This window comes from Ascidia mentula, chromosome 1 (assembly GCF_947561715.1).
Source record: "Ascidia mentula chromosome 1, kaAscMent1.1, whole genome shotgun sequence".
NCBI lineage: Eukaryota > Metazoa > Chordata > Ascidiacea > Phlebobranchia > Ascidiidae > Ascidia > Ascidia mentula.
Window position 1 is genome coordinate 27,549,174 of NC_138566.1, and position 18,763 is coordinate 27,567,936.

The 18,763-nt window shown below is 40.0% G+C and overlaps 3 protein-coding genes across 3 annotated transcripts in view; all 3 read left to right on the plus strand.

The window, feature by feature from the left end:
• Positions 1–3,051: 3,051 nt before the first annotated feature.
• On the plus strand, positions 3,052–5,682 carry LOC145910226 (uncharacterized). Its single transcript, XM_082997277.1, has 6 exons — positions 3,052–3,330; positions 3,493–3,720; positions 3,903–4,328; positions 4,386–4,500; positions 4,601–4,647; positions 4,799–5,682. The coding sequence occupies exons 1-6, from the start codon at positions 3,129–3,131 to the stop codon at positions 5,320–5,322; spliced, it is 1,542 nt and encodes a 513-aa protein (XP_082853403.1). The 5' UTR covers positions 3,052–3,128; the 3' UTR covers positions 5,323–5,682.
• Positions 5,683–6,222: 540 nt separating this feature from the next.
• The window catches only part of LOC145901976 (uncharacterized), a 42,990-nt gene continuing 30,449 nt past the window's right edge, over positions 6,223–18,763 (plus strand). Inside the window, exon 1 of the mRNA XM_082989809.1 lies at positions 6,223–6,457. Within this exon, the coding sequence (XP_082845935.1) occupies positions 6,241–6,457 (217 nt within the window). The 5' untranslated portion in view covers positions 6,223–6,240. The remainder of the gene's footprint in view (positions 6,458–18,763) is intronic.
• Positions 7,872–11,958, plus strand: LOC145914178 (uncharacterized). Its single transcript, XM_083001968.1, has 5 exons — positions 7,872–7,940; positions 10,695–10,950; positions 11,145–11,378; positions 11,478–11,573; positions 11,630–11,958. The coding sequence occupies exons 2-5, from the start codon at positions 10,707–10,709 to the stop codon at positions 11,956–11,958; spliced, it is 903 nt and encodes a 300-aa protein (XP_082858094.1). The 5' UTR covers positions 7,872–7,940; positions 10,695–10,706.

Sequence of the window (18,763 nt, forward strand, 5' to 3'; positions counted from 1 at the left end):
CTACCAAATCAACAACCGCCAGAACCAAATACACTGCACCACCAACAACAACTTCTACAGTCAAACCATCTACAGCCAAACCACCGACAACCAAAGCAACGGCCAAACCATCCCTAACCAAAGCAACAGCCAAACCACCCCCAACCAGATCTACGGCCAAACCACCCACAACAACTTCTACAGTCAAACCACCGACAACCAAAGCAACGGCCAAACCACCCCCAACCAGATCTACGGCCAAACCACCAACAACCAGATCTACGGTCAAACCACCAACAACCAGAACAACGGCCAAACCATCCCCAACCAGATATACAGCGAAACCACCAACAACTAGATCAACGGTCAAACCACCAACAACCAGATCTACGGTCAGACCACCAACAACCAGAACAACGGCCAAACCATCCCCAACCAGATATACAGCGAAACCACCAACAACCAGATCTACTTTCAAACCACCGACAAGCAGAACAACGCCAAAACCACCCACAACCAGATCTACGGCCAAACCACCAACAACCAGATCTACGGCCAAACCACCAACAACCAGATCTACGGTCAGACCACCGACAACCAGATTTACGGCCAAACCACCAACAACTAGATCAACGGTCAAACCACCAACAACCAGATCTACGGTCAGACCACCAACAACCAGATCTACGGCCAAACCACCATCAACCAGATCCACGGTCAAACCACCTACAACCAGATCTACGGCCAAACCACCAACAACCAGATCAACGGTCAAACCACCAACAACCAGATGTACGGTCAGACCACCAACAACCAGATCTACGGCCAAACCACCAACAACCAGATCAACGGTCAAACCACCAACAACCAGATCTACGGTCAGACCACCAACAACCAGATCTACGGCCAAACCATCTACAACCAGATCTGTGGTCAAGCCATCTACAACGAACACAACTATTGACGATGCGTCATCACCGCCGATTACAGCCATTGCATCACCAAGTAACACGAGATACTGTGTAAACAGTTAATAAAATGTACCGTAATGGTCGAATGGAATTCTATTTACGACTAATTTCTGCGATAATATTTGTGATTAACTCTCAGTCTAAGACGGACCTTCCGCTAACTTAATACGTTTTATCAACAGCTGGTTTAACCGACATGTGTATTTACATTATCGTCGGTTCAGCGGTTGCTGGGGTTTGGATCGTTGTGATTATTATAGTTGCTGTTGTTCGAATGAAGTCGAAGAAACGGAATCACAGGTGAGGATTTGTTCGATTCGAAACTAAACTATTTAAAACAGTGGTTATTGCAGGAGAACGCCTGTAGTGGAACTGGCCGATGTATATTAAAGGGAAGAAGTTGCTTTCGCTGTGAATAGCCACCGGATGTTACGTCACAGTTTCACACCAAAGGAGCCAGATGAAAACAAGTCAGCCCACCAACTTTCCAGTTTTATATTACCACAACAACCAATCGCCGCCACTAACAAGGATGACGTCACGCAACCACATATGTAACGATTTATAGTAAGATATATTTAACCATGCTGTATCTGGCGTGTGTTGGATTTTGCCGATTTCATTTGTGTACTTTTCATGGTATCTTATTGTTGTTGCCATTTTACTGTTCTGCATTTAACCATGTGCAAAAAAACTGTATAAAACGACCCCCTCCCCACAACACACATTTGATATTCAATACCCTGGTTTCAATTCAGAATAAAAGTTGACTTGAAAATATCTTGGGAAGCAATTGTAAGTTTGGTGTTTCAAGCCTTACTTTGTAAATGAGAGCAAATATGTATCCACCACGTGGTTTGACTCCATCACAATGCGGTCTATAAAGAAGACGTTAATTCCCTTTTATTCCTGTATGCAAATATTTCTCTTAACCGATTTCCGATTCCAACGTCATTCGGTTTCTGAATTGTTTAATTTTTTTATTGTTTAACAAATTAAACCTACATCCACTCGTAACTTGTTATTTTCAATCTGAATGTTGGAAGTTCCGCGGCGACGCATGCATGGAAACAAACGTTGCAAAAGTCAACTATATAATGAACTTTGGTTAACTTCACAGTGTAAATATAGAGTGAGCATGAACGGAATAGCGAGGTCAAGTCCCGAGCTAAACAATAGAAATAAAAAGTTTACTGTGGTCAATCGACGTCACCACTCTTGTGACCTTTCATTTGAAATCTGCACGGAGGATGACGGGAAGACACTTAATTAATACCATCGTAAAAACTATATAGGGGATCACCACAAATATTAATGTATTATAAACTGAGGAGGTATTTTGTAATATTTATGCAAATGCAAGTGTGTGTACGGTTACATGACATGTCAAAAGTTACCAGACAACTTTTAACAATTCCCATTTAAAATTGCAACAACCCAGCTAATGAAATGTTGTTTGTTAATTTTATTCGGAGCAATTCTGACACACAGCGTCATAATGAATCCTGATCCAGACAAAACTGACCGTGAACTTTGGAGGTTTATTTTAGGCTATGAGAGTTAATCTTAGTTCTTTCAAAATAAATTCCCATAAAATTAGTGTTTGAGTTGTTCGACAATTTTACTAGTAAAGTCAAAGCTAATATGCTATAAACACAGCACTGATGATGAAACGTTTGCTTGTAATGATCAGCTTTGGATTTTTTATTCCATGCAACCAAAAGTTATTCGCAACTTTTGTATCTACAAATTGTTGAAAGTGGCAAATATTTATTCGGTAGCTTTCAAAATACAAAATATCCAACCGGAAATCCATTGTGACATAACAAGGGGCAAAGATGGGATGAACGCGGATGAATATAGTCAGCTTCAACGCGATGGAAACTTTACACAAAATTCACTGCGCGATGACGAACAATAAACTGAAAACTTTGTTAACTCTCCGTTTTGGGATGCTGCAGTTCAAATATAGAACAATGAAGGCCCGTATGAACGAATCGAAAGCAGACGACCTGAAATAAACAATAGAACGTTGACCGACGTCATTACTCACACCGTCTAGGATACTTGTTTGGAAGATGGACTATCAGCCTCACAAAGTTAGGCTTCGTTAAGGTTAGTTCAGCGAGATTCCCAAACCATATAACTGAGGCTTGGGATTATTTTCACACCTTAGCCATGAAAGGTTTGCTGATGTTGATATTATTGGAGAGCTTCGTGTACGCAGTAGAATGGAAGGACTGTGGGGATGTGAAGGTTTTTATCAACGAAACATTCGTCTTGCGGAAAAAGGCTGCCAAGGCATGCAAAGTGATTGGCGCGCATCTGGTCAACGTCAAAACCGAATCACTTTTTGAGTGTTTAAAACAGAAATTGGAAAGTAAGTTATGGCTTAATGGGAGTTTTGAACAGAGCGATGCAAAGTGACGTAGGGGAATGTCACGCTACTTCTTACACACAGATTTTGCTTTAAATGGGATTAGAATATGATAAAGGGTTTCCCAACTGTCAGCATGGCATTTACGACATGCAATCATTTCAGAAACCGAACATCACGGAAGGTCGTTTCACATTGGCGCAAAACTAAAAAGTGGAAAACAAGAATATTTGTGGACAGATGGGACTGAACTAAGTTTCACCCACTGGAAATCTGGCAAACGAGGGGAAAAAATATGTGTGATAATGGGAGATTTACATAACTCTGACAAACGATATTTTTGGAGGGATGTTCCGTGTAAATCCAGATCAAGATTTATTTGTGAAAGAAACGGTGAGAAGTTGAGTAACAAAATACAACAAATGTTGGTGAAAAAAGTTACACGGCCATTGTGCCTCACTCCATGTTGATGCATTACTGGTAGGAATTACACAAGTGCCTAGAGCTTCAAATTGTCAAATTGTGCTCCACGTGTAGACGACTGGCGTTGACAAAAACTCGGTATTTATTGACAGATAATAAATTGTCAACCAACAAATCGACCACCACAACCCGCGAACCGACCACCACAACCCGCGAACCGACCACCACAACCCGCGAACCGACCACCACAACCAGGAAACCGACCACCACGACCCGCGAACCGACCACCACAACCCGCGAACCGACCACCACAACCCGCGAAACGACCACCACAACCCGCGAACCGACCTCCACAACCCGCGAAACGACCACCACAAACCGCGAACCAACCACCACAACCCGCGAACCGACCACCACAACCAGGAAACCGACCACCACAACCCGCGAACCGACCACCACAACCAGCACACCAACCACCACAACCCGCAGCAAACCAATGACAACCTTTCCCAAAAAAACGAAAACACCAATCAGTGAGACACCAGTTGAAACAACCCAGAGTGTTTCTTTTCCACCTGGTAAACAGGATGCTTAGTTTACATCCAATAATTACAATAAACAAGATTTGTTTACAGTTTCAAAAAATACCAGCTTTCTTATTCTCATCGCGTCAACTACAGTCGGTGTCGTTGTGTTCATCATTGTTGTGGTCATCGTCGTTTGCGTGATACAAAGACGCAGGAAACAAAGGTTGGTAAAAGTTGCGTGCGGTTATTTTGCGATTTACACACACGAGTTGATTTTGAAAACATGTGTTTATCATTTGAAACACTCAACTATTTTGGTTCAGAAACGTTCAACAAGAAGACCTTTACGGGATACAAGATCAGCTTCCTGGTAAGCAAAAACATGTGACCACCAACTAAAGGTTGTTTCTGTAAAGCAATAATAAAACCAAGCTATATCGAGAGTGTAGACTACCACTGGGTATAAGTTGTCATCAAAATAGTTTTTGCCGCGCTGTTTTTCACAAAGATTTCGTTTTAAGGTTTGGGAAGCTTCGAGTCTGTTGGCAGCCACCCACTACCTCAATATGGAGGCACTTCTTTCGTCGGTTCGCCGAAACGGTCAATCCAGCACCAGGAAGTTTCAACCCTTAATGACGTCACCATTGAACCGAATGACGCTGATAATGACGTGACAGTTGGTTTACAAACGTTTGGAACGACCAACAATGAAGAAACAGTGGTTTCAAGCAACTACAGCAAAGTAAACAAGCTTCGAAAATCAGGAAGTTTTTTCCAAATACAAAATCCTCCCAATGAATTGAAACCGGAAATCCATTGTGACATAACAAGGGGACAAGATGGGGAGGACGCGGATGAATACCAGCAGCTTCAACGCGATGGAAACTTCACACAAACTTCCCGGTGCGATGACGAGGAACTTTCAGGCTTGCCAGGACCGTCTGCTGCTGATTGTGCAAGCTATGGGGGAGTAGAGAGTGGTGACACTACCGATATCACGGCTTCAATTCACACTCCAGACGTTTATGCTGTACTTAAAAAGTAAACACGTGGCTACAGTACTTGATTCAGACTATTCCCAACTGAAAACATACAGATGTTTCAAATATTACTTTTTTAAAGCAATAACCAAGTGAGAATGTTATTATTATTCAGAAAACCAAACGTACTTTGGACTTAGTGACGCGCCAAGTTATGTCAAAAAATAGGTAAAACGTGAATCTAGTGACAACAAATCACTGCAACCCGAGATTGTTCCATGTTTGTATTCAGTTAAGTAATGTAAGACAACCAACAACGGGAACAGTTTGCGCTAAATCCTTTTCCACATTCATGTGAGTTTTTTGTGCCCAGTTGTCTTTCACGATATTCATGAGACCTGTTGTATATTATGTGCAGTAAAGTGTTGATCACGTGGTGTGAGTAATGATCATTTTGTCGGTCCTGAGCTCCTGTCTCGTGTTCACCTCGTGGTGACGTCATAAGTCGTGTGTGGCGTAACTCGCGATAAAAAGTTGTTGCTTCCTCAACGGTGGAAACAAAAATTTTCTTTGAAGCGCAAGGAGTGGAGGTGGCTTAACCGGCGCTCGGGTCGGTTTCAACCATGTTGAACTCAACGGTAACCACCTGGTTTAAACAGAATAAATCGCAAATATTTTATGCGTGGATTTAGAATTAGCAGCCAAGGTTTGCAGCGGAAGAAATACAGCACTGTTAATTTGAAATTTCACCAAACGTTTCAGTCAGAAGATGCGAAAAGTTTGCGATCAGAGAGTTACAAATATTCAGCATTCTTCTGATAATCGGGTTTAGGATTCGTTAACAAATAAAAATGTTTAAACAATAGTGGTTTGGTGCAAATGCAGGAGAAAAGTTTTTAAGCAAACCAAACCGAGTTTCTGTGAGTTCATTTTTGTTCACTAAATCCTAATTTCTTTCCAGCGATTTACCCGAAGAACTAAACATGAAGTTTTTGTTGGTGTGTTTTCTATCTGTGGTCTCTGCAAAAATCTGGCATAAAAATCCCACAATCGACTTTGAGTATTTCATCGGACCTCGAGTCTCTTCATATTACGAAGCGGTAAAAGCATGTAAGGAAATTGATACTGGAGCCAGCGTCGCTAATGTTAAAGATGTTGACACCTTCAATTTCCTGGTGCAAACAATTGGGGATGTGTCAGGTGGGTATTTCTGAATGCCGTCCTCAGGGGAAGTCCCTAAATCAGTCGCAGATAACTGTTTTGTTTTCAAAACTTTTTAATTTATCTCAAAAAAATAGTTTCTAAGTTGATGATAAATAAAGTTAACAGTCTTGATCACCACGCTTTGTTTGTTTAAACATTTCATGGTCATCGTGTCTCTTTTATACACAAAAAAAGAAGAAAAATGCGAAGCACAAAGTAATGTCGTGTACTGTGGGTTTGACATCTGTCAAAAAACTACGCATGTTAATAACGTTACACTTTTAGCGACGACGTTAACCTAAATTGCAATATTTTCAATTTTATGCTTTATTTTCAAACTTTGTTAACGTTACAGCAGCATACATCTAGTGTGAAACCTAGTCCAGTGCCACAATTACCAGCTGCATTGATGAGATCTTTCAGGGGAAACATTGTTTTCACCTGTCTGCATCTCTCAAGGATTATTATTGCTTTTTTAACACCTACTCTACATTTCCAGCTTTCCCGTACTCGTTCTATATCGGAGCAACACGAGTTCCGGGAACAAATAATTTTATATGGACGGGTGGAACGAGTGCTGACAGTGGACAGTGGAGTGGAGGCGAACCAAACAACCAGGGTGGAAATGAGAACTGTGTGATTATGGGATGGATTTACTCACTTGATCCAACATACAGATGGAGAGATGTTCCTTGCACGCATAAATCGAGATATATTTGCCAAAGACTTTTTAAAGGTAAGTGTTCCAAACTATTTTTCAAGCCAAGTTGGGTCGAAGGCGAGACGTAATTAAATCGTTTGTGCCAGAAAGTTTTTGAGACTCAAAAAGGTTTAAATAATTTTCAGAGACACCGTCAACAACAACTACGACCAGACTTATAACCAGTACCACAACATTCCAAGCAAGCAGTACACCAGCAACCACTATGTCCCACACAACAGCATCGGCATCTCAAACAATAAGTTATATGTCGACAAGTATTTCAACAGGTAGTTCCCCTAATTTTTCGACAGCCATTGATATTTTAAGAAACGCTTTTCATTTCCCACAACCTACTTATGATACGTTTCACAGCAGCAAGCTCTCCCGCTGGCTCCAACACCAATAACAACATTCTCTACATCATCATTGGCATTGTTGGGGTTGTAACAATCGTCACAATATGCATTGTCATACTTTGTGTGATGTCACGCAAACGTCGACATAGGTAAAAACTATATTTGAGTCGCATTATTGGTTCAAGGCCAAAGCTGTGTGTTTACCGGGTTATGTTGAAAAACAAACTCTTTCTTTATCAAAACAAAATGTACGGCTAAAAGAAGTAAGGAATAAACAAAATATTTACAGGCCCGAATTCACAGAGGTATCCCAACTTCTCGGCGTCAGATAGATAAGCCTTGTTTATCTGTCGATCAAAATCGTTCATGAACTTGTGATAATTAAGAGGATCCCCGTCATATTTCTCTAACGTCAGTTTGGGTAAGTTAAAACCTTGCTTCACGGTTTCAGCAAATACGTACAAATCTGAGGTAGTCGCCTGTGGACGTATTTTATGAGGTCCCAACGCCCGGTTGAGAGGACTCGTCTCAAATGTGCCGGCCCCAGTGGCATCTGCGCTGGTGACAACCGCTGGACCAAATCCTTCTGTCTTCGCTGGGAGGACACTGGAAGGCTCGACTGGAGCCTGTAACTTGCCTGTCGCAAGTGGCTTGTCTGTCGAGTTCACATTCATCATTTAACTACTGTCCACAAATGACGGCCTATCAGATGGTGTCAAATCATATTCATGTACTCTGGAGTTTGGTTGACCCAACAAGTCGCTTTCCTTCGTGGATGTTTCGCCCAGTTTGTGTAGTTCAGTAGTTTTGGCGTGTTCCAACAGAGGTATGGGCTTCGGCTTTGTAACTGGGGTGAGGTCCCATCCTTGCGTAGATTCGCATGAGTCAAATTCACTTACTGTGTCCGCAGCGAATTCAGCCAATTCCACATCGTCCTGGGGTTTAGAGAGCTCGAGGTCGAGCTCAAGATCCAACATTCTTGATTTTAAAGCACATCGTCGCTTAAGTTGTTGAAGTCTTAAAGCTGCGGCCTCAGCATTTCGGCGAGCACGTGCACTCGCTGTGCTTTTGAAAGTCCGTACCGAGCCATTAGAAGACGGTGCACCGGGCTGTACAGGTTTCACAGCATCAATTACATCAAACAGCTCTTGTGATGTAGGCGGGACTTCTCCTGTGTCTTTAGACATAGATCTTCAAATTTGTGATGGTGACTGAGATATCACCGAGGCAAATAAAATCGTTTAAATAAATGTAGAAATCTCAATTCCACCTTACAGTCCTCCAACTGGTAGTAGCCTATAAGGTCGGTCCAGTTTAACATGCACGTTTATTCCGACAGTTACGAAATCAATTTCTAAGTCGTGATTTTAAACGATTTTCTGACCACACCTATTCAAAAAGAATATTATAAGCACATACAGACTCATTACACCAGCCTCAACATTACACTGGCCGAAAAGTGAAGAATGTAAGATAGTACATGCTTATGACGTCACAAGACGTCGACAACAAAAATCACTTTGGTGGCGGGAAGGAATTATTTCGTGCTGGGGAGAGTATTGTCCGTAACATTGGGGTAGAGTTTTGCATGTCAACGGGGGTGCGGCGAGTACAAAATGCTAACTTCAAATCGTTTGCACGCTATATTATACAGGTTATAACATCTGTCATGTTAACAAGTGTTTTAGCCGGCGATGTAAGTAATTGCCGATCGAAAAAAATTGACGAAACGTGGTTTTAAATAAATGCCGTTGCGACGAACTCAGTGGAAAATTTCCTTACACAAACGATAATGTTAGATCGCTTGTGTTGCGTAATTATAGATCGCATTTTCGAGGCATACGAAACTGCGTGTTAAGCGCCTTATACGTATAATTAGAGAAATGTGCCTTCATTTTACTGTGGTTTGAACCGAAGATGGCGCTAGGATTTAAATTCAACACGCGGTCATTTAGTTCCCTCTGAACCCCGAAGCGCGGCATATCACAACACGTGAACACTTAAGACAGGTGAAAGAAATAAAAATAATGGAAAGTGTCGAACAATGTTGAGCTGCATACAGTCGTGTGCATTGATTCGACATATATGGACTCATTCACCAGCTACAGCACCAGCTGGATTGATGAGATCTGATACGCCGAAACACTCTACATTACTGATTGCAGTAGAATGATAATTTTATGGGTCTATGCCTTCTGGTTTAAGGTTGAACTAAATTATTTTTAAAACTGTGGCCATCCATGATACTCATTTATAGATTAATTTACAAAATGAAAACTTCGACAACTAATTATGTCCAAAGTACGTAAATATGAATTTAATTCACGGTTGAAAAACGCTAGGCGGTTGCTTCAGTGTTCGCCTCAGCGCAAAAACAGCGACATTTTGTTGCCAAATTATGTTTAACAACGGTAGTTACAACAGCATAAGCACCTATATCAATTCCATCCTGAATAAATACAATATATATCCCATTTAATGACTTAAAAGTAAAAAGGAATTTGGGATGATTTCAGACCCGAAACCCAAGCTCATTGTCGCTACAATCGCATGCAACAGTCGTGTGATGACAACATTACGTGATAAGAACTCCCACGTGTTACTCATATCCGTGCAAAGAAGGTTTGTGGCAGATATTGCGTTCCACTAGTTGTGCTGCATCATCTAGTTCAAGAAATATAGCAAGTGTAACTGCTTACAATTGGGTGCGGACAACAAGGATTGTCAAGTTGGCTAAAAGCAAATTAGGTTATTTGGGAACAAATCAGTGAAAAAAAACGAACTTGGTCTATGTGGTTTGTGAGCAGACATCCGTAAATCATAAAGGTTTAGTTCACAGATTTCGCAATATTTGGGTTTACAATACTTTATAAACCTACCCTGATATTGTTTATGACGAATCATGGTCAATAAAGAAATTAACGATTTTAATGGACAGTTGGGACAAATGAAGGACAGAGGGACCGAAACCCACAGAAGATAAATTCACGCAATGGTTTGCTGATTTATCACATTACGAGAAAGGCAGATTGTTAAAAGCCGGTTGCAAATCTTTTGCAAGTAAGCATTCAAGGATAATAATTCAAGCTGTTTTTCGTTTTCTTTAAATTTAAATACGTAGTTTGCAAAACCACGTACATTCAACCATAATTGCACTGCTTCTTTCTATTAACAGGAACTTTGCAACATGAGGCTGTTCACGGTGTCGTTTTTAATTTGCTTTCCTGTTACTTTGTCCCAAACCTGGCACTCACCAACCTTCATTAACTTCGAATATTTATTCGGTCAATCAGTGAATTCGTATCAAGATGCTGAAAACGCATGTGCTAACCATGGAGCACAGGTTGCTCATGTCAAACCACCTTTAAACACAAACACAGCAAAATCAGCTCTTTTCAATTTCTTGTCGGAAAAGATAAGGGCCTTCACAGGTACTCGAAATAAGTTTAGTTGAGCAAAGAAACATACAGACAGTTGACACATGTTTGTGATAATCTGGATATTCGCTTTAGCAATATTTGGAAAGCATAACTGCTTGTTATAATCCATAAAAACGACAGTTCAATACTTTATTACTGAAAAAAAGCTTGTTAGATTGTGTCACAAATATATTTCTTATTTGAAGACCCCCCATACTCGTTCTACATCGGAGCGAAACGATCTCCAGGAACAAACATCTATAAGTGGACGGATGGATTAGTTATTGTCAATGGACAGTGGGCAGGAGGGGAACCGATCGCAACAGGATCCAAGTATTGTGTGATAATGGGTTCATTAACTTCACTTGATTCAACATACAAGTGGAGAAGTACGGAATGCAATGTTACTTCGAGATATATTTGTCAACGGATATCGGGAGGTTAGTGCTGATATTAAAGATGCAAGCATATACGTTGTCCACTTCGGAAATATAATATATATATGCAGTAGTGCAGCGTAATATTTTATCTAACTTCAGCCGCGAGTATGACAACAACTACAACAACGAGCAAAACATCAACACTGTTGACAACCTACGCCAAAGACACATTTCTATCAACAACCAACAAGAAAGGTAAAATCATCTTGTTTGCCAAGCATATTTATGTAAACGTTGCCATATTTTGCCAGAAGGCCAAGCGACAAAGCACAAGAAAAATAGCTGCAACGGTGCCCTCGGTGTGATTATAGCTCTTCTGGTTTCAATTCCAATAAATTCGTTTATTTTGAATATTAATTCTCTGGCCGAAAACGGTTCATTCAATGCTGCAGTCAAATTATCACATAGAGATTATTTGAATCGATATTTTTCAATTACTTCCCCAACAACAGTTAATGTAAATCCACCAACAAACATCACAGATTCTTCATCTATCGTTGGTGCAGTTGTTGGGGTTGTGATCGTCATCATCTTATTAATCCTCGCCACTGGATTGGTTTTATGGAGGAAACGCAGGTAAAGTTATCAGTATGACGTAACAATGGGTTGCAGAAAGTTTTTAAGTTCCGACACACCTGAACGAAGTAAACCGTGTTGTGTTTTCGATTCAAGCAGAGCTGACAACCAGCAGATTGCGAACGGGACAAGGGAAGGAGAAGAGCAAGGTAAGTAATCAGTTTGCGCGGATGTTTTGGTTTCGTGGTTTAACAAAAGGTTTCTTTCAATGCTTGGTATTGGAGAACAACACATCCTCAAACTATCATAACCACAAATATGATCTAGAGCAGTTTGCACAACCACTACTTTCTGTTTTGTTTTCCAAGCACAAGAAACCACCCCAACCCCAACCCGAACCCCAGCCCCAACCCAAGCAGAACCGATCTACGCAACCGCAAAACCACGAAAGAAGAAAAACCAACCAAAAGCAGGAACCTCATCCAGGGTTGGATCTACCAACGAAGCGGTTTACGACCAAGTTAATAATAATGAGGATTGTGACACGTACGACCACCTCCAACACACAAGCTTACATGCACAAACTTATAACACGGAAGCACGTGGGTACAACGATGACGTAGATACATCACGTGACTGCACTGGTGCGGAACAAAGTTATGCGATTGTTATGAAAGGAAACGAATAAGAAGTAATAATGGGACAATTTTGTCAAGTTTAGAGTGGTTTTGTGTTTTTTCTTCTGTATTTTCACATTCCAATGAATGACGTCACAAACTCTGTGTGGATGACGTCACAAATTTATTCAACAACTTTTACAGCTGTGGTTGTTATGTTTGTAACCAGGTATTTATTTGGTGTTTTTCTGTGATGTTTATGAATTACTGGGTTTAGTTAAAATAAAACATATTTACTTTATTATGCGTGTTTATATTTTGTTCGTAAAGACAGAAGCAATGACGTCAATTTACTTTTCCTTCATGTTATTGGCAACTTTCGTATTCAAACTATCATAATTCCACAAATTGGTCCCAGAACATAAAGTAGTATCAGCTCATTGGCGGTTACTCTTTCGTATCTGGATGATAAGGACGTGGGTTTCCTTCTTCCAGATATAACACGTGGATGATGACGAATAACAACATCACGTGACTGCAATGTTGGTACAGAACAAACTTAACCAAACGTTGGAGAAACATCAAAAGTATGTTGGAATGTTGCTGGAACAACTTAAATATCGCTCTCGATATGAAGTATTTCCCTATATATCAGGTTTCAAGTGTTAAAGGCGTGCTTGTGTTCCCAAGATAGAACTCCCACACACCGATTCATATCCGTACACATAACCATGCAAGCTGGTATGTATAATATGCGGTTGAATCACAGTTTCTTGCAGAACAAATAGATATTACTGTTAGAAATCAGATTGTGGACGGAAGGAGAAACAGGTGGAGTTTATTTCCTTAAGAGGCGGGGGATCTTCCTAGGAGAATTACGACATTCGCTTTGAGATTCTGTTATGCATTAACCGACTGTGTCAACTTTGCGGGTATAACATATAAATCAAGGTCCGGAAAATTTTAAGTACAAAGTTCTTTTGTGCGAGGCTTTTTGTTTAATTGTGGAAAAGGAAAATATCGCCTCCGATGAAGATGATGATTAAAATAACGTGGAAGATTTTTGGAACCGATTAAACCATAACAATGTATTTTTCCAACTACAATAAATTGCTCCAAGTATTCCTGCTTCAGGTTGGCTGTGTTTAGGTTGACAAATGTAAGAGACTATATATAAAATAACGTGAAAGATTTTTTCAACAGAAAAACCGATTAAACCATAACAATGTATTTTCTCAACTACAATAAATTGCTCAAATATATCAACTCCACGTTGACTGTGTTTAGGTTTGCAATTGTTAGAGAGTTATTGCAATGCTTGTGATTGCGTTGTGTTTGCTTGGCTTTCCTGGCAATCTTGCACAAACTTGGTACAAGTTGGACGACTACTACGAATATTTGATCGGACCTCAAGTTAATTCATACACAGAAGCTAAAACAGCATGCAGTGGACACAATGCACATCCAGCCGATGCTAAAACAAAGTAAAATTCAACTTCCTAGTGGAAAAGATTAAAACAGTAACAGGTGAGTGAAGTGAGACTCGGCAACAATCACATGTGTCTGAATCTAACACTTTTTTTGGTAATTTTTAATCAAGCGAACACAACTTTGAATCACCTTTCACCCCTCACTGACGTACATTGAAAGCCAGTAACAAAGTAGAGATAATTAAAATTTTGATTGAATGCAGAGAGGAAGCCTTTAACCACGAAAAACATCACTACTGATTACAAAGTTGGAGCAGAAATTTTACAATGTTTTTCTGATCTGATGTTTTTTGTGTACGTTTTACAGCCTCTCCATACTCGTTCTACATCGGAGCAATTCATTTTTGTATAAAAGTTCAACGACAATATATTTGATCAATTTTCCTGTGCCTAAGCCACCACAGCTACTAAACCAAGTTCAACCACGAGCATCACAACAAACACTCATTTTCCCACCACAACCAATACCATCAGTTCCACACAAACCACCATCACAATGAAACCAACCACCAGCGAATCTGAACCAACCACTTTTACCACCATTTCCATATGTGAGCAAATTGTATATTTTAAATATTTGCACGACATTTTAACTTGATTTCAACAGCAATCTACAATCGTTCATCGGACGAAATTATCAACAACATTTTAAGGATAGTTACTGTATTAGTCGTACTTGTGGTTATCGTCATCGTATCGAATATCGCCATGATGATTTTCTACTGCACAAAACACCAGTAAGCAGCCCCATAAAAACCTGCTCATATCGGATAAATTCGTTTGAGTATAAAACTTATCACAAAAATGTAATGCATAAAAATTTTCGACGAATTATCAACGTTAATTAAAAGGCAAGAACGTCGCTCCTTTAACTTGTGATTTCTGGTTTTCAGAAATGTACTCAACCTTATAAAGTTTAATTATAGAAAGGTTATAACTTCTTGTTCACATACGCAGAGCTGGTCACCAAACCAACCATGGGATAGGGACCAGACCTATTGGTAAGTGAGGATATTTTGTTGGGAAATTAACATAAGAAAAATGAATATGTAAACAAGAATGAGGGAAACACTTCCATGATTGGGGTGAAAGCTCGTACATGAAAGTGAGCTAAATTTGTTGCCATTCTTTTATCAATGGTGGTTGAACCAAATGATTTAAACTGTGGGCACCCTGCTCATTTATAAATAAATTTACAAAATTAACAATCTTCGAATGTTCTAAGTACGTAAATATGGATTGGATTGCACGGTTAAAGAATACATGGCGTGTTAAGACCGGGTTTGTAAAGATATAAGTTGGATGAAATCTTTAGATACAAACGTTTGTATTCCTTTGTATAAATCTTGGTTTTAATTAAACGACGGCAACTTTTAGTATGTTGGTGGTGACGTAGTGTTGTATATTCTGTGCCCGACATTGTTTGTTATCTCCTTGCTTCCTTGTTTGTGCTTCTAGTTGTGTTTTAGTAAGTTGGTTGTTTATCTACGTGCCTCTATGTCGCTTTGTAACATCATAAAATACAAATTATCGTATATAAGGTTGTGGGTGTGTGATGCTGTTATCTTGTGATGATGTGATTATGAGATCGGGTGGAAATCAATTGATATGATGATAACTACACTAATAGACTTGATCCAACACGTACAACTACGTATGTGATATTTCACTGGTAAAAGTTTGCCAAAGAAAACTGCTTTCCCAAATAAGAATAGCAGAAAGCACCTTGTGACGCAACAAGTTGTTGTATAGATACAAAGAATCTGCTTGAGAATGACGATAAAGAATAACAATAACAGAAAGCTGCACACACCGCCACCAACCGACTGACCAATACTGCAGAACCAGAGGGAGATGAACCAACAACAACCAGGCCACACAAGCATCCAGTGCGGCTCACCAAGGCCTGTACGAGTCTAGGGAGACATGAATATTAAACGAGGGCCATAAATACAATACATTGACTTCACACTAAACAATTTCTACCGCATATTACTATGTTGTTTCACCTACAATTCCATGTGATTTCCAAAACGCATCTTTTTTACTTAAGGGCACTCTCAACAACTGTGTATGTGTTTGTTTGCACAATAATCATCACTACTACTATTACTCAACTCTAGATCACCTCCACCACACAAGATTACGGGAACAAAATTATAACAGGGAAGCACGTGGGTGCAACAATGACGTAGAAGCACCACGTCACAATAACTGTAATGTTGCACAACAAATATAGAAGCATCAAGTGACTGCATTGGTGCAGAAAATAACGCCTACCCAGGTCTTTAGGACGCGTCACTAACCACGTGACGTCTTCTATCACCAATGTTGATTCACAACTTGGTTTATTTTGTGAAAACAATCATTCGCAAATAACAGATGGTCACCTGAACTCCACCTGATGTTGTTTTTAAAACATAGCTCTATGAGCCAACAAAGAATGGAGAGTCATCTCATTGTCCAACAATAATCATCTGAGAGGAGCGAAACGAGAGCAGATGGCGCTACGATTTAAATTCAACATGCGGTCATTTAGTTCTTCCTGAACCATGAAGCGCGGCACCTGACACAACACGTGGACACTTAAGACAGGTGAAAGAACTAAAAACAAAGGGAAAGTGTCGAAAAATGTTGAGCTGCATACAGTCTCATTCACCAGCTTCAGTCACCAGCTGGATTGATGAGATCTGATACGACAAAACACTCTACTGTCTGCAGGAAAATGATAATATTACGACTCCATGCCTTCATTCACAATAAAAACAAAGATCATGCAATTTATAACAGCTTTCAGGAAATCTGTTGCAGTTTCACCTCCACAAATCGAAGATTATGAAGGTTGTTCTAGGACAGTGAATGTCGATCTGATGAACAACAGGTGACTAGTAATGATTAACAGTGCACCATGTTTGAGCAAAGGCAAGAAAGCCAAAGAAAACACCAGTAGGTATTCTGTGCAGGCGAGTCTGGATATAGAACTCCTACGTGTAATGAACACAGAACCACATCCGTCCAACGGTGTCTTGCGTGTTACTGAATTAATTGGGTTTGTTTTATGTTGAGGGTTGGTGGTAAGTTGAGGGTTAGTAGTATGTTGAGGGTTAGTAGTATGTTGAGGGTTAGTAGTATGTTGAAGGTTAGTAGTATGTTGATGGTTAGTAGTATGTTGAAGGGTTAGTAGTATGTTGAGGGTTAGTAGTATGTTGAAGGGTTAGTAGTATGTTGAGGGTTAGTAGTATGTTGAGGGTTAGTAGTATGTTGATGGTTAGTAGTATGTTGATGGTTAGTAGTATGTTGAAGGGTTAGTGGTATGTTGAGGGTTAGTGGTATGTTAAGGGTTAGTAGTATGTTGAGGGTTAGTGGTATGTTGAAGGGTTAGTGGTATGTTGAGGGTTAGTGGTATGTTGATGGTTAGTAGTATGTTGAGGGTTAGTAGTATGTTGATGGTTAGTAGTATGTTGATGGTTAGTAGTATGTTGAGGGTTAGTAGTATGTTGATGGTTAGTAGTATGTTGATGGTTAGTAGTATGTTGAGGGTTAGTAGTATGTTGATGGTTAGTAGTATGTTGATGGTTAGTAGTATGTTGAAGGGTTAGTAGTATGTTGAGGGTTAGTAGTATGTTGAGGGTTAGTAGTATGTTGATGGTTAGTAGTATGTTGATGGTTAGTAGTATGTTGAAGGGTTAGTGGTATGTTGAGGGTTAGTGGTATGTTAAGGGTTAGTAGTATGTTGAGGGTTAGTGGTATGTTGAAGGGTTAGTGGTATGTTGAGGGTTAGTGGTATGTTGATGGTTAGTAGTATGTTGAGGGTTAGTAGTATGTTGATGGTTAGTAGTATGTTGATGGTTAGTAGTATGTTGAAGGGTTAGTGGTATGTTGAAGGTTAGTGGTATGTTAAGGGTTAGTAGTATGTTGAGGGTTAGTGGTATGTTGAAGGGTTAGTGGTATGTTGAGGGTTAGTGGTATGTTGATGGTTAGTAGTATGTTGAGGGTTAGTAGTATGTTGAGGGTTAGTGGTATGTTGATGGTTAGTAGTATGTTGAGGGTTAGTAGTATATTGAGGGTTAGTGGTATGTTGAGGGTTGGTGGTAAGTTGAGGGTTAGTAGTATGTTGAGGGTTAGTAGTATGTTGAGGGTTAGTAGTATGTTGATGGTTAGTAGTATGTTGATGGTTAGTAGTATGTTGAAGGGTTAGTGGTATGTTGAGGGTTAGTGGTATGTTAAGGGTTAGTAGTATGTTGAGGGTTAGTGGTATGTTGAAGGGTTAGTGGTATGTTGAGGGTTAGTGGTATGTTGATGGTTAGTAGTATGTTGAGGGTTAGTAGTATGTTGAGGGTTAGTGGTATGTTAAGGGTTAGTGGTATGTTGAGGGTTAGTGGTATGTTGAAGGGTTAGTGGTATGTTGAGGGTTAGTGGTATGTTGAGGGTTAGTAGTATGTTGATGGTTAGTAGTATGTTGATGGTTAGTAGTATGTTGAAGGGTTAGTGGTATGTTGAGGGTTAGTGGTATGTTAAGGGTTAGTAGTATGTTGAGGGTTAGTGGTATGTTGAAGGGTTAGTGGTATGTTGAGGGTTAGTGGTATGTTGATGGTTAGTAGTATGTTGAGGGTTAGTGGTATGTTGAGGGTTAGTGGTATGTTAAGGGTTAGTAGTATGTTGAGGGTTAGTGGTATGTTGAGGGTTAGTGGTATGTTAAGGGTTAGTAGTATGTTGAGGGTTAGTGGTATGTTGAAGGGTTAGTGGTATGTTGAAGGGTTAG

Bases quoted from the DNA above. Each gene is read 5' to 3' on its own strand.
- LOC145914178 (XM_083001968.1), top strand. From the start codon at position 10,707: ATGAGGCTGTTCACGGTGTCGTTTTTAATTTGCTTTCCTGTTACTTTG. The intron at 10,951-11,144 runs GTACTCGAAATA...TCTTATTTGAAG, and splicing joins AAAGATAAGGGCCTTCACAG to ACCCCCCATACTCGTTCTAC. The intron at 11,379-11,477 runs GTTAGTGCTGAT...ATCTAACTTCAG, and splicing joins TTGTCAACGGATATCGGGAG to CCGCGAGTATGACAACAACT.
- LOC145910226 (XM_082997277.1), top strand. From the start codon at position 3,129: ATGAAAGGTTTGCTGATGTTGATATTATTGGAGAGCTTCGTGTACGCA. The intron at 4,501-4,600 runs GTTGGTAAAAGT...ATTTTGGTTCAG, and splicing joins CAAAGACGCAGGAAACAAAG to AAACGTTCAACAAGAAGACC. The intron at 4,648-4,798 runs GTAAGCAAAAAC...TTTCGTTTTAAG, and splicing joins GATACAAGATCAGCTTCCTG to GTTTGGGAAGCTTCGAGTCT.